Here is a 23399-nt window from a genome sequence, read left to right as displayed (position 1 = left end):
CCTCCCCCACTCCACCTCCGCCCTCCTCCTCCCCTACCCCCGCTCCCCTCCCCTCACCCTCCTGCTCCCACCCCAGCCTGGCAGCTCTCAAACTTTTCTTGTTATCTCAAAAATTCAGATCTGAGAAAACGCTGGGGTCCAGGACACATGAGCCACCAGCTTGGGGTCACTTGAGTTCTGATGGCATGGGAGCCGCACAATTACTTTTTAACTTGGCAATTGGAAATTAAAACCCAGTCTCCATCTTTCTCTTCCTCTTTCTCTTCCTCCTCTTCTTCCTCCTCCTCCCTTTCCTCCTTCCCTCTTTCTCCTCTTCCTCTCCCCTCCTCCCTTTTTTAATCTTAGCAGGGTCACTCCTCAAGATCAGAGGAGGAGTTGGAGGAAAAGGAAGCGGATGTCCCGGGCAGTCTTGTGCGGGAGGGAGACACAGGTGTGTCCTGGAGCAGGTGCCTCAGGTGACCCAATACCAGCACAGCTGGGACACTGCAGTGGCACCAAACTAGCAGTGAAGCTCAGGACCAGACAGAAGTGACAGTCACACTTTGTGAGCGCACCGGATGTTGCCGAAATCAACTCTTTAAGATGCTTACTGCTAATGTCTGTGAGTTTTACCTTGGTAATAAAAAGCCCAATGTGCTTTCCTAGTTTATTTGGTCCCTCCCAGACCCATAGTTGACAGATCCTGTTCCCACTCTGACCTCTTTGCTCAACTTGATCACCCATTGCCCTGCCCCTCCCACCAGGCCCCGCCCACCTGGCCCCTCCCACTATACCAGGCCCCTCCTCCAAGTGCTGACACAAGGGCCATTCTATTTCTTGCTGCCCAGGCTCAAATTCCCCATCCCATGCATCTCCAACTGAAGCCATCCTTAAATAACACTCTTGGTATCTGCTCATTCCCATCCCCCAGAGAGCTGCAGGGACCTAATCACCATTGTGCTCAGATCAATATCTGAGAACACAGGCACACAGAGACCTTGTCCAGAGCACAGTCCCTTATGGATAAGAGGGATGTTAAAGTCTTCTTCTAGTAGGAATTGAAGCAAGGCATGTCCCACCCCCCAAGTCTAGGCAACGAAGGGAGCTGCCCCAGAAGGTAAAAGGCTACAGGATCCTGGGGACACTGGGGGTTCAAAGTCTGTGTTCACTTAGTCTCATCTCAGACTCTGAGGTATCCTGATATTGACCAATTTCTTAGGAATTTATGTAAAAATCAGAGAAAGGACTCCTAGATTTAGGAACCCCTCCAGGCTGTGCCAAGACCTCAGAGGTGAGCTGAGTGGGGGAAAGGAGGAAAAGAGAGAGACTGGGTGCCGGAAGAGAGGCCAGCCTGAGGTTTCTTCCCCCAACTTGAGAAGGGCACAGAGGCTCCTGACTCTTCCCACGGTGCCCAGACATCTCCCAGGCCGGTGTTTTTCTGTGGGGATGGCCATATCCATACCTGCCCAATCCTTCCTTTTTCCGACTATCTCTCTTCCTTGATTGCTCCTAGGGTCCTGGTTTTAGTGGCTTTTCTTTCTTTTTTTTTTTTTTTTTTTTTTTTGGTTCTTTTTTTTCGGAGCTGGGGACCGAACCCAGGGCCTTGCGCTTCCTAGGTAAGCGCTCTACCACTGAGCTAAATCCCCAGCCCCTTTAGTGGCTTTTCTGATCAGTATGATAACTGACAAGAAGCAGCTTGAGACGGGGCTCATTTAGGAATAGCACGAGGAAGGGGGTCACGTGACATCCTTGGTCACGTGACATCCTCAGGAAGTAGAGAGAGATGAGCACTCACCACTAGCCCTCCTTTGCCGAGATCCTTTTGATGTGGGTTGGTGCTGCCCACATTTGGTACAGGTTTCCCCATGCCCATTGGCCAAATCTCACATTTCTCCACAGGGATGTTCAGAAGGTCTTCAGGATGACTCTATATCTTGCTGTCAAGCTGACCATCAATAAGAATCAAGTCTCTCTCTCTCTCTCTCTCTCTCTCTCTCTCTCTCTCTCTCTCTCTCTCCCTCTCTTTCCTGCCTTTACAAAGAAATTCCATTTTGAACTCAGGAAACATTCTTGACCTGGGGCCCAGTGCAGACCCTTCCCCACACATACAAGGACATGCTCTACAGTTCAGCCTGGCCCCAGGCACCTTCAGTCAGTGCCTCCCTCCCACCCACCACCACACAGCCTGCTGCACACCAGGACCTCAAGCTGCTGCACAAACATGACTTCCAAGACAAGAATGAGCAGTGTCCCTCGGGACCCAAACAGTAAGATGGCCCCCCCTCTGTAGACTGCAGGGAGGGGAAGGTGGCTGGAAGCTGCCCCTCCCTCTGGATCTTCCCTTCTATAGCCTCTCTAGAATGTATAGTTAGTTGACACAGGGCTCAGCTGGTGTTTGGAAATGTCCTTCTGGGTCTCAGTGGGAGCCCACAGGCCTCTTGGGGGTTACATATTTTCGTTCTGAAAGCAAGCACTGGGTTATGAGCCAGGCTTTTCAACCAAACTCCTTTATTCCCGGGGAACAGAAGGGCCCCCTGGGCTGTGAAGCCTAGTGGACAGGGGGGGCTTTGGGACAACACAGTGGGGCCTCTCCAACAGGATTCCAATTAAGTGTCCTCGTGACCAGGATCCAGTGCTACGATCTCAGTTGGAGGGTTTTGGGTTTTTTGTTCCTTGTGTCCTTGACAGGGTTTCAGGCATCCTAAGCTGGTCTTGAACTTTCTACGTAGTTGAGGATGGCCTTGAATTCCTGGTCCTCCTGCCTCCACCCCCTGAGCTCGGAGTTACAGTAAGGCCCATCATACCCAGTGTATGAGGTGCCGGGCAATCAAACCCAGGACCTCGTGTGTGCCAGGCAAGCACCCTATTAACGACCTTCCTAAAAGCCAATGCCGGAGACAGAAGCACTGTCATCTGTGGGACAAATCACACACAGGATCATGTCCCATCTGGGAAGTGCCCCCGATGGCCCATCCCACGCCTGCCGGCTGCATCCCAGGAGAAAGTAGGTTTCCAGGTAACCCAGCCTGAGATTAAGTGGCAACAACTTGAGGATATAATTTCAGTGGGTTATTTACAACTTAGAGGTAACGGGGATATCTTTAAATAGGGACCACTGAGTGAGATTCTGTAAGATGCTTCGTCACCCGGCAGAAGCTAGCTGATACACACACCAGGAAAGGGAGAAAGGGTCAAGGAACCCACGGGACTCCCTCCCTCGCTTTACAGATTCGCATTAAGTCGCAGCTGTATAAAGTTCACTGTGGATACTCTCGGCCAGGGAAGGTCTCTGCCTTCCCTGTGCTCTGAAATATTTAGCTCTTGGATAAAATATTATTCAGAGAAAGTTGCCCTGCTAATGGAAACAGAAAGGCCATCTTTGTTGCAGGCTCAGTTCCTGGATGTAGGACGCTTGGAGGAAGGGACTGAGGATGTAAGCTAGAGAAGGCATGGTCGGGAATTCACAGAAACAGCCCCTGACTGCTGCATCTGTCCTTACACCTAAGAAAGTGGAAGGTCGCTGCCACCAAAGCCCGCAGCAGGGGCCTCCAGACAATAGGAGCTGGGTGACCCTACCGAAAGTGCCACCCGTGTCTGTCCCTGAAACATACAGAGGACACCTCACCTCCATCCAACCCACCTGCATTCATGTCATGTCCACAACCGTCACATGGCTGCCAGATGTCTCTATTAATATTCAGTGACTCCCCCAAGGGGTATGGGATGATGGAAGTGCTGTCGGGGTGCTGGGGTCCCTCCCTCCCTTCCCTGGGATGCCCGCATGCCAGATGTCTGGAGGACATCTTTGTAGATCAGTGGGGGAGATTTTAACGAAGGTACCAGGAAGGCTGCACTGAGGGACATTTTCACCCATGATCTGCAGGGACCCTCTGCATAGACTTCCCTCTGGTGACACCAAAGCAGATGCAGAGGGATGCTGTGGTCACCACTGCCCTCAAAAGCGAGCCATCCCCACCACCATCACCAACCAGCACCTCTGAATTTCTCTGCTCCTTCACATGCAGATTCTGCCCGAAGCAACTTCCCATCTGGATCAGTCTCTTTCACAGGATGCCCAGCCCCTTACCTTTCCCCCTTAAATCCTTCTTCCTCTGGAAAACTCCGCCATCATGGCCCCCAAGTCTGGCCTACCTAATATTCTTCAGATCCCACAGCTGTATGTTCCTTATATGGGAGAGCGTATTCATTGAATACGGACTGTTTGCAGCCATCACTCATACTTGGGCTATGCATGTGTCTCTGGTGCTTAACGTGGCAGACAGTATACAGTAGGTACTCGGTAAGTTTCTTTCTCTTGAGACGGGGTCTCACTATGTAGCCCTGGCCGCCCTAGAACTCACTCCGTAGAACAGGCTGGATTCGAACTCACAGAGATCCACCTGCATTTGCCGTCTGAAGTGCTAGGATTAAAGGCGTGTGCCACCAACGCAGCCTGACAACATTCTTGAATAAAGCAAGGAATGGAGGAGAAGGGAAAAGAAAAGGAGGGAGAGAGAAAGGGAGGAAGAGAGGGACAGGAAAAATGGGATGGCAGGGAGAGAGAACAAACTCTCTCCCTTCCAACCTTCATTACCAGGAAGCTTCTATGAGCTTTGAAACCCTGTAGAGTCATGACCTTGTGGTGTCCTATCTGTGCCTTGTTCTGTTTTGTTTGTCTGTTTTTAAATTTGTTTAGGGGGCTGGTGAGATGACTCAGCACTGGCTGCTCTTGCAGAAACCAAGGTTCAGTTCCCAGCACCCAAACGGCTGCTCACCGCCATCTGTACCTCTAGTTTCGGGCGATCTAGCACCCTCTCCTCTGACCTCCACAGGTTCCTATATACACACGGTGCACAGTCATGCAATAAATAGATACTAAATTGTTAAGTTAGCACACAAAGCAGCGGGTTTTGCTGTGGTGTTTCCATGTGATTACAACTTCATTGTCTTGACTCTCTTCCTGGCTGCCCCTCTTCCCTCCTACTGACTCCCTTCCTTTTCCCAAATAGCCCTCCCTTCCGCTATCATGACATGTGTCCTCCATCAGCTTCCCTTCCTCCCCTGCTCATTCCTGAACATTCTTCCCCCTCTCACAGTTTCCTTCCACTTCGTGGCACTCGTGCACATACACTTGAGTCTGGCTTCCATGTGTGAGAGGTGACACGCACCATTGGGTGCCCCTCAGCCCGGAAATCTCACCCATCATTAACTTGACAGCCCGTCAGCCCCACTCCCTGACACGTCTGCACGACAATTCCACGGTTTTATAAGAAACAAAGCTCGCATGACCAGGGTCCCACCAGCCAAGTACAGGGACCACTGAGAGCCCACATGCTCCCATTGGGCATGTGGGGAAACTGAGGCTCACAGCAGAGAGAGAAGGCGGGGGTCCCCTGGGTAGGTGTTTTCCGTGCCCAGCAACGCTTCAGAGGATCCTGAGGGTAAGATTATTTGAGAGGGAAAAGGCTGGCGGGATGCTCAAGCCTGTTTCCTCTGCCACAACAGGAAGTCCGGTTGATTGACACCTCCATCTAACTGCTGGTGCTTTACATTTGAAGGCCCCCATTCCCCACCACCCCTGCTGACAGGGAAGGACAGGGAGAGGACACAAAGTCACAACGATGGTGAGTCTCAGCATCCCACCATTTAAAGGTGACAATGGCCTTCTAGAGTATCTGCACGTGTCTGTCACCGAGGATGGAGCTGCCTGGCAGCCCAACACCCAACCTGCCATACAACCTTAGCACATGAATCTAATTCAATGAATAAAGCCCGGCACTGGGAGCTGAGGGCACAGAAAGAGTCAGCTGGGAGGTGTGGCCCAGACCACCCAACAGTGCTGCTCCAATTGCTCCAGCTTTGGCCAGAATTGCACTGGCTGGAGGTACAGTTTTAGTATCTGTGGGGATGGACACAGGGCTGTCACCCAAGCTCTACACTACCTAGAATCAACTGTGGGTTTTCCTCAGGAACACATCCCATCTTCTATCAAGATGGGATTTCCTCCCCGGAAAAACACATTGTTTTGCATATACGTGTAAAATTGGCTCATCCCCTTCTTTACCAGCTTGAACAGGAAAAGCATCAAAACTCAACTTGTAGGAAAATGGAAATAGTGTGAAATACTCACTGTTCCTTGTCACTGGGGCATGCCAAGCAAGGGGAAAAAGAGAGAAAATGAGACAGGTTAGCTAAGAATTCTCAGGGGCCTGAGGCGGCAGTTAAGAGTGTGTACTTTAAAGGGGACCAGAGTTCAGTTCCCAACATCCCTGTCAGCCTGCTCCCAGCAGCCTAGAGCTCCAGCTCCAGGAGAAGTGCTGCCCTCTTCTGGCCATGGTGGATACTCCACTCACACATGCACACACACACACACACACACACACACACACACACACACACAGACGTACCACATAATTAAAAAATAAATATTTTTTCTAAAAAATCCTTCAGTCACACACACACACACACACACACACACACACACAGAGAGAGAGAGACGTACCACATAATTAAAAAATAAATATTTTTTCTAAAAAATCCTTCAGTGTCACACAGAGAGAGAGAGAGAGAGAGAGAGAGAGAGAGAGAGAGAGAGACGTACCACATAATTAAAAAATAAATATTTTTTCTAAAAAATCCTTCAGTCACACACACACACACACACACACACACACACACACAGAGAGAGAGAGAGAGAGAGACCACATAATTAAAAATAAATATTTTTTCTAAAAAATCCTTCAGTCACACACACACACACACACACACACACACACACACACACACACACCATTCAGACACAATGTCATAGTTTGAATTCTATGGCCTACTTTCAGTTTTCTTCTCCTCCTCCTCCTCCTTCCTCCCTCTCCCTTTCCCTCTCCCTCTCCCCTCTGTGTTCATTACATTTCATTCATTTGCTTTGAGGCAAGGTCTCAAATGTACCTCAGAGGGCCTTAACTTTACAGCAATCCCCCTGCCTCAGCTTCCCAGGTGCTGGAATCACAGAGGTGTTCCTCTGTACATTGGATTGATTTAATGTCACATCTAAACCACGGCCACCTCTGGGTAGAGCTACAAAAATGGCATCTGTAAGTTGAGAGCAAGCAGGGCAATTCAGTAACAAACCTACACTGAGCAGCCCTCCTCCCCAACCCCCTTCTTTGTTTCCTAGCTTGAGATAAAGGTTCGTGTGAATACACACACACAGTCAAGGACACCTCGAACCCCTAATTTTTCTGCCTCTACTCAATGCTAGGGCCACAGGTGTGCACCCACCATGTTTATTCAGCTCTGAGAATTGAACCCAGGGCTTGGAGGATGCTGGGCAAGCACTCTAACAACTGAGCCCGACCCATTTATATACTTAAATAATGTTTTTATGTAACACTAAGGGAAGTCATTCAATGGAAGTCTGATTTTCCTCAACTTGGGCTGTGTGCACACAGAAGTACATATTTCAAACAGTGGTGTTGGTGGGGGGTGGTCCTGTTCAGCGGTGGTGGTGGGATCCTGTTCACAATTCCTGAACAGCAGACTATGTCCTGCCCTGTGTAGAGGTGAAAGCGTGTCTATTTGAGAAAGGAGAGTCACATTTTGCAACCACAGACAGGTGGCAACCTGTCTTGGTACCCCACTTTCCGCTTTGCATCCCCGGCACTGTCTGCTGGCACCAGCATCTCGACTGTGCTCCAGCTCAGGCAGGAACAGGTGCATGCATTCTTTCCCACAATACACTGGGGCCTGCAGACAGGATTAGTAGGTCCCAGGATACTGAACTAGAAGGGTTTCTGAACTTTGCAAAAAGCAGGCATTCTCTTTGACTAGGCAACAGGTGATGGAGATTCAATTCTTCCTCCTCCAGAGGAAGGCATGAACATGGCTGGTGCTCCTCCTGTGTCCAGCCGTGATGCCAGGCTCAACAGTGTATGCAATGGCTACGATTCCGTCATTATTTAATAATGGCAGCGGGGGGTAGGGGGATAGAACAGTTGGGTGTGTTCAGAGCACCAAGATGCATCATGGGAGTCCAGGGGTGGTTAACAGAGCCACATCCAGACCGCTAGAATAATTCTGCTCTAACTGCCAGGCAAATTGTTTGGCTGCCTATCGACAGAAGTAAATTCTGATGGAAGGGATTTTAATTAACTGGCGCTCGTTAAATAAAATAAATATTTTACCCCGTCACCCCCTAGGCAACTATTTATCTCACAGAGACACACTTTTTGGTGAGTGGAATAGTATCTATAAAGTAAGCTATTCCAAGATGACATTGGGGGCAGTACTTGAGAAGGTATCCAGCTGAGAGGATCACCCAGAATTCTGTGGTGAGCATGAGAGGCTACAACTCAGGGGACAGAGGAACAAGTAAAGGACCTTACATTACTTTGTCATTATTTTAATTTTATATGTATAGGTGTTTTGCCTGCATGTATGTAGGTGCACCATATGCATGCCTGGGCATGGGGTGGCCAGAAGAGGCCACTTTGGCTCTCCTGGAAGTAGAGTGACAGATGGGTGACAGTTGCCACGTGGGTGCTGAGATCATAACTGAGGTCCCAGATGGAGGAATTTTGTTTTGGAGCATATGGGCAAGTCAAAAACTCTTCCCAGTATTTAACCAACTCCTAAACAAATCAATTAAAGCCATTAAAAAAAATATATGAGGTCTCATGTAGTCTACCTGGCTCCAGACTCCACCAGTAGCTGAGGATGAGCTGAATTTATCATCCTCCTGCCTCCACCTCCCAAGGGCTGGGATTATAGCATTTTGGGCAACTGCACAAGGGCCTCATTCGTGGTGGGCTGCATCTGAGTCGTGCCTTCCACTGCAGCTCAGGGATTGTTAGAAAGAACGGAATTTTTCTTCAACTAATTCATCTCAAAACCAACAAAACAGATTTCAACACAACATAAAATGTTTTCCCTCCTGAAGAGTTTGTTATGAAAAAGAAAACCTAAATTGCAGGCTGGGGGAAATTATAAAATTCTGTAACAAAGGAATGTAACCTGAATAGAAAGTTTAATGGAAAGAAGTGGCCTGCTATTAAACACACACACACACACACACACACACACACACACACACACACACACACACACAAAGGTGGAAATGGAGAGATCCATGGTTAGGAGCACCAGGAGAGCAGGGGACCAGGGTTCAGTTCCCAGAACTAACATGGAGACTCATAAACATCTAACTCCAGATCCAGGGTGCTCTTCCGCCCTCTTCTGGCCTCTATCAGTACTGCACCCATGTGTATGTAGCCACCACACACCCACACAGACACACACAGTTCAACCAGGGCTACAGAGTGAGACCTTGTCTAAGAATAATATTAATTACAAATATTTACGTTTATTGTTATTATGAGTGATGCCACCGCAGAGGACACAGTGAACAGCAGACGTGAATGGTCAAGGCCTTCAGACAGCCGTGAGTAACAAATGCTTAGCGATACTGTCAGTCACTGTACCTGACTAGTACGCCGATGTGAACCACACTCAGAGCTGGGGAAATGCTGAGACATTCGTCTATAAAGTGTTCACAGTGCCCAGGGATGATAAGTCAATGGCAGCGAGTAGCAACCTGCCATAATGCCATTTAAATATGATTGATTTTTAAGTGCTCATCATCATGTGTGTAATAAAGTGTGATTGTAAATTCACATCAATTAATTTTTGGCTATGGTCATGGTCAGTGACGGGCTTGCAAAGGCCCTGAAACTGCACGTAGGTTATAAAGTGCCAAGAGAGATCAGCAAACCCCCAAGTCAGAAGTGATGACTTGGGGGCTGGGGATTTAGCTCAGTGGTAGAGCACTTGCCTAGGAAGCGCAAGGCCCTGGGTTTGGTCCCCAGCTCCGGAAAAAAAAAGAACCAAAAAAAAAAAAAAAAAAAAAAAAAAGTGATGACTTGTGAGTAAAGTTACCATGAGGTCAAAGACACGAAACAGAGAGTCAATGCTCATCAAAGACCTGGGCCACATTCATAACACACGTATAACATCAGCACTTAAGGAGCTGAGGCAGGTGGATTGAGAGTTTAAGGCCAGCCTGAGCTAGGTATGGAGATCCTGTCTCAAAACCAAAACAGGTAGACAAAAAGAGCGGGAGACTTAAAGGACCAGGAAAATGCTAAAAATAATGGAAGGAAATCATCAGAAGGGAAATAACTTAAAGTCCTAAAAATATAACAGAGTAGTTTAAAGAAAAAGTAGTGTGCCTTAAATATCTCAAGCTGGGGACCTTAGGGAGGGTGAGACAGAGAGCTAGGCATACTTAGACTGTTTCATCTAATTATCTGGTTTTGCTAGACTCCCCTTCAGTTTGCAACATTGTTTCTTTTAATTGTCTGGTTTTGCAACAATCTAGAGTAGGTAATCCTGGCAGTGTTTCTTTTAGTTCTCTATTTTTCCTGCAGCCCATACCCAGGTGTAACAGTTTCTTTTGAAAATGGTCTCTCTCAACAGCCCACTTCTGCTACAGTATAAGGGAGATGAGAACGGCATTGTTTCAAAAAGAATAAAACGTGATTTATTCTTCTAATTACCTTTTGCTTTCCTGGAAAATGTAATATCTCCTACATCCTCTAGTAAAAGACAATTTCTTCTTTAATAGAAGTGGGTAAGTTATTAGTAAATCAAGTTCTTAAAAAAAAACAGCAATGGGGCATAAGTATGGGGAAAATTTGACAGTATGATCATCTGACCAAGAACAGTCTTCTGCTCAATGAGAAGTGACCTTATTGAAAATCTTTTCTGACTTATTTTTTAGAACTCTTTTCCTGGGGAATGGGGTTGTAGATATTTTTGAGATTGTATTTTAATTACATTTCGCCCTTACCTTTCCCCCCTCCAAAGTCCCCCACTTTCCTTTAAATTCATGACCTCTTTTCTCATCAATTTTTATTGCTTGCACACACACACACATGTATACACACATATGCATGCATACACATACATGCATGCACACACATGCACACACACACAGCATGAACATAACCTGTTCAGTCCATATAACGTTATATGTATATTTCCAGTGATGACCTTTAATGCTGGAAAGCAAACTGGTGTGCTCTTCCCCGGAGAGGACCACCTCTCCCACTCCTGAGTATCCTCAGTTGCCTGCAGTTCTTTGTGTAGGCTTGAGGCCTCATGGGCTTTTCCATGTCTAGCTTAGCATGTTCAGAAAATTACAACCTATGAAAATGAGACATTATGGAGCCCAGTGCCCATGGATACAACTACAAAACACTCCCACCCTTCAGACTTGGGGAACATGGTGGAAGAGAGAACAGAAAGGCTGTAAGAGGGTTGGGGATTTAGCTCAGTGGTAGAGAGCTTGCCTAGCAAGCGCAAGGCCCTGGGTTCAGTCCCCAGCTCCAAAAAAGGAAAAAAAAAAAAGAAGAAGAAGAAAGGCTGTAAGAACCAAAGGAGAAGGCAGTTTTCTGTGAGACAGTGTCTCCTTGTCATGTCAACAAGCTACACCCATAAGGTCTCACCAACGTGGCGTAAACAGGAGCTGAACACAGGTGACATAAATGAACATGCCAAGCTGGATGGAGGGAAAAACCCACTCGATGAGAGGGAAACCATGCCTGGTACTGGAAACCTAATTACTCAGTGCTAGTGAAATTACCATTATTGAGGAGAATCTACAACCACTAATTTGCTTAGCCTGCAGACTCCCTAGCAACAATCTATAAACATTAGTCCTTCTGCCCACAGGTAAATGTAGTCTTCACCTCTCATTAAGGAAATTTCTCTTTGTGGTAGATGGAGATCATTATAAAAAACAAAAGCAAAACAAAACCCTTCTGCATTCTTTGGGCCAGCAGTGGCCATCAGCAAACAGCTCCCTGCCCTCCACCCCTGTGACACATACTTCTGTGTCATTAAAATAATCATGTCCCCAACCAGGAACTTCAACCTTATGGTGTCTTTAAAATTCTGTCCAACAGAGCCACCACACTGAGGCATAGAGGACAGAGAGGCTGTTTCTAACCAGTGCCCATGGGGCTGGGTGGGTAACATAGACAGTCATGTTAGTTTCCCTATTAGAGACAATCTAGGGAATGTTGGGGAGTATGGAAAATTGTGAAGCTCATACCATAAAACCCACCATGGGGCTGGGAAGCCGGGGAGCTGGCCCTGCAGATTAACTACCTCTCTCACAAGTATGAGGCCTACAGTTCAGACCCAGAAAGCCAGGCCTAAGAGATACCTGGAATCTCAGCACTTGGGAGCCAGAGATGGGCTTCCCAGACAAGCTACCTAGACAGATTAGCAAGAACTAGTGAGCCTTGAGTTCAGCAAGAGACCCTGCCTCAGTCAGAGTTGGGAGTGATCAAGGAAGATACCCAATGTCAATATCCAATGTCAACTTGGAGCCTCACATACATGCATATATATATATATGTGTGTAGCCACATATGTATGCATACCCATGCATGCAACACACACACACACACACACACACACACACACACACACACACCCCTAGCCCAGGGAAGGGAACCCACCCATGGCTCTTCTTCTTTCAAGGGTAGACACTCAGAATTGGCCAGCTCAAAAGAGTCACTCCTAGGGTCACCCCGGACTTACTTTGACTGCAGTGGGCCATCACCAGGGTACATCCAACGGTTCACCACAGTGTCAGTCATGGTGGAAGGCTGGCACACCTGGAAAACAGCACCATGAGATGGTTACCCAATCATCTGCCCGCTCTTATCTCATGAACACACACTCTAGGCCATACATGTGGAAACACAGAAGAGGAAGGGAGCTTGACGCAGCATCTCCACTGTCCATGTGGGGAACCTTGCATGCCTAAGGGGATCACAATCACCTAGTGGCGAGAGATGGGGCAGTGTGCTTCCTGTTCATTGCTGATACGTGTCCCCATAACGGTACTGTCGGAGGGAGTATTGTGGACTTTAAGGAGATGGCGTGGTCGTTGAGGACTCATCCTTGAAGGCAAATGAGGGACCTTGGTTCTGTGATCTCTGTTTCTTGGCTGTGGTTTGCTCTGGCATTAGGATGTGACAGCCATGCCAAAGGGCACAGGGATGGGGACACCCAGTCTTTCACATATGTCTCCAGACTCATGAACACAAATTGACCTTTCTTCATGCATAGCCAGTGATGTGGCCTTTTGTTGCGTGATTCAAGCCTCTCTGTAGCTGCTCTGCCCGGGATCAATTTACCCTCCACACATCATCAGGATGTTGGAAAACACACAGCACAGCTTGCCGAAGATCTCCACAATCAAAAGCAGGGATGCCATAGGCATCTCCGGGGAACAGTGAAAACTCCCTTCATTCACAGGAATCTGATATTCATAGCAACACAGAGTGGAAGTGACCCCAAGTTCACCACCCCACGGGCAGCCACCTGCCCTCTGTAATGGCCTGATATGCTTACTCATCCTGGGTGGCCCTTGAGGGCATTGTGCTAAAAGGAAGCCACCCTTCAACTCTCTGTCTCTGCCAGTCTCTGCCCAAACGCCACCTCTTCCAAGAGGACGGCTCCACTGGCCACACGAAGCCACTCCCCTAGACCCCATTCTCCAGTTTAGCGTGGCTCGTGGTTTGTGTGATTTGTCTTCTTGCTGCCTGCATCTGTACCTAGTCAGTAAGAGCCGTGAGTTGCAGGCTCCAGGATGGATTAGTTCAAATGCAGCTCCTCGGCGCCCAAGGGGCCAGCTTTATGGACCTGTGAGGTAAGCATCTGACTGAACTGTGCATGGAAAGATCCCATGCACCCCCCCACATGAACATCTGCAGGTGACACAAACCCCCATACACTCAGATCTCTGCGCTCACTTTCTTGGAATTGTTCATAAGCTTTGAATGTGGGATCCAGAAATTCTTATTTTGCAATCAGCCTTGCTTATGGTATACAGTTGATACCCAATAAGTGCTCATATAAGTCACAGAGGTTGGTGAGTACGCACATGGGTGAAACATTAGAGCCAGCCTACTGTCGTAGCCGTAGGGACTATTGCTATTCTACATAGTCTGGCTGCCACTGTCCAAATCCCAGACCATCCCACTGTGGGACCCCACCCCTTTGTGTCCCTACATCTCCCAGTCAGCATCCACTGCTAGGGACCAGTGAGTCCCACACCCTACAATCTTCTTGGTCTTCTGTTGCTTGAAGATAGGTAGAAAAAAAATAGTTCAAAGCTCCTTTAAGTTAAGAGCCACGGCAGTGTCTGAAGTGACTCAGTGGAGCTGACCTAGGTGGGCAGGGGCATCCCATGGTACTTTAGAGAGCTCTGGGCATCTGTGTCACCTACAGCTATTCAAGTGGAGTTCAAAATTATAGTCAACTTCTGTGCCCCACCGCCCTGCATTAAATCAGAGAGTCCATGGGGATCCTGCACCTGACATGGTGGATGGAATCCAGACCTATCCAGAATCCATCTCGGTCCTTGTCGACCTTCCTTTCCTGACCCCTTCCAGGTTATTCCTGCCCGTTCAGGCTCCTGCACAGACCTGCTCAGACTCCTGGCCGGTAGAAGATGGGACCTAACCAGGGACTCAAACTGAAGAGGAAAAAAGCACATGAACAAGAGACATCCAAGCATATGCTGCTTGGTCCGTACGGTTTTGTTTGGTTTTGTTTTGTTTTTTAAGTAAAATTAAGTCAGAAGTGAGGAGGCATTCAGACTGGAAATATCTCACAGTGGCTTGGAAGACGGAGAAAAGAAATACCACAGACAAATGAGCCAATGCATGTAGAGCTGGAGATGGCTCAGGCAGCAATGTGCTTGCCTCAGAAGCACAAGGGTCTATGTCTGACCCACAGGACCCATGTCACAAATCTGCTGGGAGCCTGGACCCAGCTCTGAGGAGGCAGAGATGGGGGGTGCAGTCCTTGAACTCACTGGCCAGGTGGTCTAGCTGATTTGGAGATCCGAGTGAGAGACCCTATCTCTAAAAACAAGGTGTGTGGCTTCCAGGGTTGTTCTCTGGCCTATACACATTCCTCTCCCCTCCCCCTCCTCCTTCTCCCCCTCTAATTCTCCTCCTTACAGAGCACCCACCATCACTAAGACTCCCTCTTCTTCCCCTTCCCCCTCTCCCTCCCCTTCCTCCCGTTCCCCCTCAAAACAGAGCAACTGCCCACCATCACTAAGAGTCTAACACTGGTCTAGGAGATACAGCATTAAAACACGAACGTGGGACAGAAATTTGGGTCCACCCAGAGCCTGGCTTCAGGTGGGGGAGGCCAAAACCATGCAAGAAAAGAATGACGTGTGCCAGATGCTGATTACCCTTGTAAGGGTGGAGGGCTGGGGTGGGGGGAATAAGGTTGGCTATTTGGTTTTACATAGGTGTCAGGGGGGTCTCACTGAGCTAGAATGTTTGACCTTGAGCAGGGGACTGACCCGTGTGAACAACTGGAGCAGAGTATGTCGGACATATGGCAAAGGAACTGCAAAGGCCCTGGGGCAGGCAAGCACCTGGTGAGTTAGAGAAACAGGAGGGAAGCTAGAGAGGAGTGAGTCCATGGGGATCAGAGAAGCAGAGTCCATCCACAGATGAATCTGGCTTCTTCACCCTCTGAGTCTGATTGGCTATGACATTTCCTGTGCCCTATAGGATGTAGCATGCCTGGCCAATCAGGTGCTTGAAGATGCAAAGGCTCTAGAGCTGGCTTCTTGCTGTATATAAGGAGCCCAGGCTAGCCCACTGGAAGCATCACCCAGCCAAGTGAACCCAGTCTGGCCTAGATAATAACTGCCCAGCTAAACACAGCCTGATAGCTGACCTAGAGACTCAAAAGACAACCACGGATCGTCTGAGCCTGTTGCTGGGGGCAGTGGGAGAAGGGGACAAGGGTGGGGGTGTTACACATCTCAGATCCAACTCTCACAGCCAATCCCCGGATCCCAGTCTCTGAGTGATTCTGACAAGCTATGCCACTCTACAATAAGTGCATGGAATTCCCACTCTGGGGCACTCACCTCACAGACTGCTAAGGGACTGTCTGTAAAGTGCTGGTTAGGGTCCTCAGCCAGGGAACGTGCTGGGTATTCCTAGTGGTCGTGGGAAAGGTGAGAAAATGTAAGGTGCCGTGGGTCTCCATGAAAGTGCAATAGATACCTGGTGTGTGTGTGTGCGCGTGTGTGTGTGTGTGTGTGCGCGCGTGTGTGTGTGTGTGTGCGCGCGTGTGTGTGTGTGTGTAGGCTCGCGAGCGCACTTGCATGTGCATGTTTAGTGTGTGTCTGCCTCTGAGTGTCTATGTGTGTGAATGTGTCTATGTGTGTGTCTGTGTGTGCACTCGCGTGTGTATGCACGGGTTCATATAAAGCAGAGGTAAACCTTAGGTATCGTTTCTCAGGAGCTACCTACTGGTCTTTCTTTAGCACGGAACTTGCCAATTCAGCTAGGCTGGCTGGTTAGGATCTGCCCGCCAACCCCTCTCCGCTGCTCTGGGTAAGGCCTATCTCTTTACGTGAGCTCCAGGGATTAAACTCGGGTCCTAATGCTTGTATGACAAACACTTTTCCTAACGGAACCTTCTTTCCAGCCGGTATATATCTCTTGTTTAGTATTTTGTGGGGGAAGAGCACCCCAGTTTTCCTTCCAGACAGCTCCTTTCTCAGTATTCACCAGTAAGGCTCAGATGGGGTTCACCTATCTCTGTCCTTAGAGGCGGGCCTACAGCCCACTTCTGGTCAGTCAGCAGTTGGTTCCAGTCCCTGGTCTTCTGTGATTGGCTCTGGATCAGCATGTGACCTGAGCTGGGCCAATGGAAGCTCTGCTGGAATTCTATAGGTGGTGATTTTCTTTCTGTCTCAGATACTGAGCTGGTAGGACAGCTTCTACCTCACATGGAAAGCCTGCTGCGCGGGGTTGGAGGAATGGTCCAAGGGGACGGTGAACAGGTAAGGTAGGAGGTGCTGGATCTAACCATGCCTGAACTAGTAGTTGCCATTTTGGTGTATCATAAGCCAATGACGTCAAGTTCGAACTGAACGTGTGCCACTGCCACACTGCCACACACTAGTCCTCACCCAGATCATATTAAGTCCTCTGCCTGCCCACTACTCTCTGCCATCAGATTCATCCTCCCGAAAGCCTTCAGGGACCCTGCACTGGCAATTAAAATTCAGCGACAATAAACAACACTAATTAAAAGCAGAACTAAGCACTTAATAAGACAAATGAGGTGGTGGTATTAAAAGTTGGGATGAACAAGCTGGCATTAATTAAAACCAAAGGCAAATGTCTTCCCCCTTTTAAAACCTGTGTGTGTGTGTGTGTGTGTGTGTGTGTGTGTGTGTGTGTGTGTGTGTGTTTCTAGAAAAGCTTTGAATCGTGCTGACATTCTAAATAATGTGAGCAGAGCAGTCATGCTAAGAAATGAGGGTAAGTGGGGGGTGGGGAGGGTCTCCCCATGAAAGTGATCGCTTGGTCTTGAAGTAGGAAAATGGGACATGCACCGCATAAAGGAGGAAGGGAAGGGATAATGGGGGTCGTAGCGGGTCAGGATGTAGGGCAATGGGAGGTTTGGTGAATATGGATCCTGGGGTGGGAAGAAGACAGGGTTGAAGGCTGTTCTGTCGTTTCAGAGTGAGGTCCCCTTGTGCACACTCCTTATCTCCTGTACCTCTGTTTCCTCACGTGAAGGCTAGGAACAAAAGTAGGAGCCATCTTGACATGGAACCAAGAGAGTTAAGGAAGATGATATAACCAGATCAAGACTGGGTAGGCTGGGGAGCTGAACTGCTGGCACAGAGGTTAAGAGCACTGACAGCTCTTCCAGAGGTCCTGAGTTCAACTCCCAGCAACCACATGGTGGCTCACAACCATCCATAATGGGATCCGACACCCTCTTCTGGTGTGTCTAAAGAGAGCAAGTGTACTCATATACATAAAATAAATAAATAAATCTAAAAAACATTAAAAAAGAAATGTATGTATATATCAGGCATCCAACTGGAGCCAGAGGATGACCCTGTTGTATCTCATGAACGCCATCCGTCTCATTTTTTTTTCCTGCATGTGTATGTGGTGTGCAGCTGTATTTATGTGTGTTTGCATGGGGCGGAGGGCACGTATGTGTGAGTGGGTGTGCACTCGTGCCTATGGAGGCCCAAAGTTGACGTCGGATATCTTGCCTTGATCACCTGCCCATTTAATTGTTGGGGCGTGGTCTCTTATTGAACCCAGAGCTCACTGATTCTGGATAGTTTTATTAGCCGGCTTGCTCTTGGGGACACAGGCAGCCCCATGTGTACCCACTGGGGATGCGATAGCTGGTCCTCACACTTGCACAGTGAGATTTTCGCTTACTGAGTCCTCTCCCTGGCCCTGCCTTATATTTTTTAAGACAATATGTCTCACTGGCCTTGAGCTCTGCAAGTAGGTAAGATGTTGTGCATGCCAAGGATCTGCTTGGTTCCTCCTCCCTGGTGTTAAGGACCAGCATGTGCCACCTTGCCCTGCTTACACATTCATTTAGTAGATTGGGAAACCGAAGCCCAGACTGGCCAAGTCACTTGTCCCAAGACACACAGCCAGCCTCAAACAAACAGGCTGGGTATCCAGAATGAGAACACACTCCCATGTGCATGGCTCACTGACGGCAAAGCAAAGGTTCCTAGGCAGAAACTAAGACAGTCTTCTCTGTCCCCTCCTGGACCATGCTGTCCCTCGGGGCCCCGAGTCCACACGCCTGAACACAGCATGTACAAGAAACACCACCAAACCTTCAGCTGCCCTGACAGTTCAGCCGACTTCCAAGTTACTTAGTCAGGCAGGATTTACCCTCCCCCTGTGGCAAACATTGGGCTTGGTTGCTGCATTATCTCATGTGTTCACCAATGTCCACCCAAACAGAAAAACGTGATTAGATTGGATCTGTGTATCACAACAAGTCATTTAGCTTAATGGCCTCTGTCCTTCTCTAAAAGGAATGGGCCAACGCTGGCTAACCTGAAGCCCTGGCAACAGTGCATTACCAGAGACCCCAAGCCCTCTGTCCTTCTCTGCCTGGGCATGGGATGCTGAGTGGAGAGAGGCGTATATTGCCTCACACCAACCAGCAGTCCTGGTCTCCTCCCAGAAGGAGAATTTTGGTCAGCATCAGATCTCATCCTCTATCAATGAGCTATGTCACCCTAAAGCATTATTTTCTATCTGAGAAAACAATAAACATATTCAGTTCAGCTATTAATTTGCTGTCTTTAGAATGCAGAAGTAGTGCATGGCAGCAGCACGGGGATTGGACCTTCCAGAAGTGCAGCTTGTCGGGCATGCTCTCTTTTGTCTACCGGACTGTCTTCACCCACACTGCCGGGGGCTCAGAGGCTGCCGTGGTGGCTGCACCCACTGTACCCTTGACTTTGGTCTCTGGTTGAGTTCCAACAGGAGACACTGGCAGAGACCAGGAAGAGGTAGAACCAGAGGAGAGAATGCAGGAGGAGGGAGAGGCTGGGGTGTCCCCTGGGTCTCCCTGCTGGCCACCATGGCTTGGCAGCATAAAGGAAGGATACGGACAGCCAGGTTCTAAACTCAAATGACACCATCCATTACAACAAGCTTTGGCACAATGATGGCGGACAGCAAGGGAGTGATGGAGACAGTAAGGGGTTGGAGAAGGGATGAGCTCCCAGTCACAGGGGGCAATCAAGCACAAGATGCAAAGCCTGTTGTTGGGTGGTGATCAGGGTGAAGTGCTTTTTTGAGACATCCTTTCAGGTGTGTGGAAAAGAATGGCTGGGGTTTGCAGGTGTCTGTATGCTGTGTGTGGACTTATTCTGACTATCCCTCGGCAGAGTCAGTTCCTAAATGAAAGACAGAAGAGGAAACCCCAGCCTAAGAAATTCTTAAGATTCTCTCATCCCCACAAAGAGGCCATCAGCTCCCAGGGTTCTTCTTCTCCTGCACATTTGACCATGACAAATACCTGGGGGTGGGACACGGCCAAGTCCCGAGTCACACCTATATCATCACCATGGCCACACCTGTCCACACTCCAGGCACACATCCTGGTAAACACACCCCATGCGGGTCACACATCCACTAATGTCCCACAGACACATTCTAGTCCTCTCTGGATTCCCTGTAGCATCTAACTCAGAAGTCCTGGCCCCGGGAAGCCCAATTCCCACTTCACATGATCTTGGTCAGGGCCACTGGGATATGTATGGATTCTAATAGGTCCAAGCTATTCAGAGCTTTTCTGTGCCCCACAAGTAACAGATCGCAAAGACCTGTCCCATCACCCAGGCCTTCCTGGTGCCTAGGGTAAGTGAGTGGGTGGGTGGGTGGGTGCAGGTAACAGACAAATGAAAACTCCTAAGTTGTAGATAAACAGCTCATGAGCAATGGGCTCTCCCTCTCTTCTCTTGACCCCAGTGGTTGCCATGGAAACATCTGCTGTTAGGGCTGGAGAAATGGCTCAGCAGTTAGGAGCCCAGGCTGCTCTTACTGTGGACCTGAGTTCAGTTCCCAGCGCCCACAATGGGTAGACCACAACTGTAACTCTTGCTCAGGGGATCTGACGCCCTCTTCTGGCCTTTGCAGGCATCTGCATGTACATGTGCACAGACCCATCCAGATACACACACACACACACACACACACACACACACAAGATCTCAGAGAGACACTCTCACACACACGTGCTCATACACCTCGATCACACCTGCTCACACACCTTACTCATGCACACAAATCTTTAGAAGTGAATCAGCTTTTTCCCAAGATTGAATCAGAGCCTAAGCAATAGGGCTGGGCTGAGCCTATGTGACCCCAATTCCCCTGAGCAGTCTCTTCCTTCAGTACCTTCTCTTTCAATGAACCCAAGAAATAGAGGACACCTACCCACCAAAACAAAATGGAAGGGGAGAGAAGGGAGGAAAGGAGGGAAGGGAAGGGAAGGGAAGGAAAGGGAATGGAAGGGAAGGGAAGGGAAGGGAAGGGAAGGGAAGGGAAGGGAAAGGGGAAGGGGAAGGGGAAGGGGAAGAGTTTTATGCACAGGAGACCTGACAACAGCACTCCCTAATTTAACCCCACACCTCTGGATGTTTTTTCTTAAACCCATTTGCACATTACTTCCTTTGCAAAACTCGCCTCAAATAACACAATGGGAATTCTCTCTTTTCTGCTGGGAGTGACTCCGTGACCAGAGTCAATAGTATATATACTTTCCATGAGAATAGTCCTGCATGGTGCTACAGGCCTTTGGTTCTAGCACTCCGTCCAGTTCAAGGCCAGCCTGATCTACATACCAAGTTCTAATCAAAGAAGGCTACACCTAGACAAAACAAACACAACAAACTAAGCAGCCCCCAGTGCCTGTTAGGAACGAGCTTGAGGCCTGGGATTGGATTCAGCACCGCGGACAGCTGCAAAGGAGCCCGGGGTTTAGAGATAAAGGATTTGGTGAGTGAAGAGTTTAAGGCAGGGGGATGGGAGAGAGAGGGTGGGAAAGGAGAAGGGAGGATGGGAAGAGGAAGGGAGATAGAGATATAGATAGATAGATAGATAGATAGATAGATAGATAGATAGATAGATAGATAGATAGATAGATTCATCCAATGCACACATTCCTATCTGGCCTCACATGACTCTGCATCCCACTTTCTTGTCCCCACCCTCAATCTGCAGAAAAGTGTCAGGTTCAAGGTCTGACTAATACCGTGTGTTTCTTTCATTTCTGTGCTTTATACTGGTGGTCCTGCTGTTTGCAAATTGGCTCCTTATGAAAAGGGACGCACAGAAAATAAGGTGTTAGATAAACCTTGTCCAGGCCCAAGGTCAGCGCCATAGGCCATGAGTTCAAATTAATAATGCATATCAAATGAGATACATGAAGCAAGATTGTGAGGGGCCAGAGAGATGGCTCAGCAGTTAAAAGCACTGGCTGCTCTTGCAAAAGATCTGACTGCAGATCCCAGCACCCGCATGGTGACACACAACAGTGTGTACGTCCAGTTCTAGGTCTAACCTCTTCCGGCCCTCCTCAGGCACTGTGTCCACGTGGTACCCATACATGCACACAGGCTAACACTCATGTACATGAAATAAAAATAAACACATCGTTAAAAAAATACACGTATAAAATATGTAATGCATTCTATACACAATAAAATGCCTATTTATAAACCTTGATGTGCCCATAAATGGTACTTAATGGCATGAAATTTAAACACATATGAACTATACTTAGACCACGATCTGATGTGAACGTTGTTGTCACTCGATAACATTTGTTTTTAATCACTTCCTAAAATGTGTCGGGGAGGTGTGTGAAAGGGCGTGGCACTCAGAGAACAGCCTGTGGGAGTGACTCTCTCCTTCCACCATGACGGGGGGGGGGGTGTCCCTCTGATCAAACCTGGATTTATATGTGCAGACTCTCATCTCACAGGCTGATCTGCAACATATTAAATACAACAAGAAGGATCAGAGAGTGCTCTTCAGTCTCAGAGAGGGACAGACACTAATGGAGCCGGTGAAAGGAGAATTATACAAATTCTAGGTTTGGAGATACAAAATTAAAAGAATAAACCCCAAAAGGCCACAGATACAAAATTAAAAGAATAAACCCCAAAAGGCCACAGACCGAGGGCTAAGCCCTACAGCCAGGACTAGCAGGCCATAAAGATAAAGGAGCACAGGAAACACTGTCTAGGCAGGACTGGCAAGCCATAAAGATAAGGAAAGGAATGCAGAACAGACCAGGAGCACCAGATCTGACTCACAGGCCACCTGGCAGGAAGAGATAAGCCCCCAGCCCCCGACATCCAGGACACCCCAAACCTGCCAATGTGTGTAGCTATACCTTATTACCTCATCATGTGAAATAGCCAATCATATGTGAACATGTCTATGTGCCTTGTTTGAATCCACCAATCCCTGTAACTATGCATCTGCTTCTGTACGCCCGCTTCTGCTTCCCCAATCCCTATAAAAGCCCCATGCTGGAGCTGCTGGGCGCGCAAGTCCTCCGAAGAGACTGTGTGCCCGCAGGTACCTGTGTTTTCCAATAAACCCTCTTGCTGATTGTATCCGAGTGGACTCGGCTCGGTCATTGGGCGTTTGGGACTCCTCCTGAGGGAAAGGTCCTCTCTGGGGGTCTTTCACCAGCCTTTTTTAGGTCTAATTTTCTGGGTGTGACAGAGACAATGTGGTCATACTTGTTGAAGTGAGGCTCTTTAAGAGTTGACGTGCTGGGGAATTAAGGGGAAGCCCTGGCCTGGGCTCTATTTCCTGGCCACCATTCCTACAGCAACAGTTCTCAACCTTCCTAACGCTGCAACCCTTTAACACAGTTCCTCATGTTGGGGTGAACCCTGACCATAAAATTATTTCTCTGATTTTTTTGGTTGATCGGTTGGTTGATTTTTTTTTTTTTTGTTCTTTTTTTCGGAGCTGGGGACCGAACCCAGGGCCTTG

At 48.5% G+C, this 23399-nt stretch overlaps 1 protein-coding gene across 6 annotated transcripts in view; it reads right to left on the bottom strand.

The window, feature by feature from the left end:
- Positions 1-23399, bottom strand: part of Rph3a (rabphilin 3A) — a 76533-nt gene that overhangs the window by 36395 nt on the left and 16739 nt on the right. For 5 of the 6 annotated variants that reach the window (XM_006249379.5, XM_006249381.5, XM_039089039.2 and 2 more), the window contains exons 3-4: positions 12583-12659; positions 6110-6121 (exon numbers count right to left, since the gene is read on the bottom strand). In XM_006249379.5, coding sequence (XP_006249441.1) covers positions 6110-6121; positions 12583-12641 — 71 coding nt within the window. In that variant the 5' untranslated portion in view covers positions 12642-12659. The remainder of the gene's footprint in view (positions 1-6109; positions 6122-12582; positions 12660-23399) is intronic. The other variant, XM_039089038.2, reaches the window with a different exon arrangement.

This window comes from Rattus norvegicus, chromosome 12, assembly GCF_036323735.1.
Source record: "Rattus norvegicus strain BN/NHsdMcwi chromosome 12, GRCr8, whole genome shotgun sequence".
In the NCBI taxonomy this organism is placed as follows: domain Eukaryota; kingdom Metazoa; phylum Chordata; class Mammalia; order Rodentia; family Muridae; genus Rattus; species Rattus norvegicus.
The sequence above is the reverse complement of the archived record's forward strand: the minus strand, read 5'-3'. Positions and strand labels throughout refer to the sequence as shown.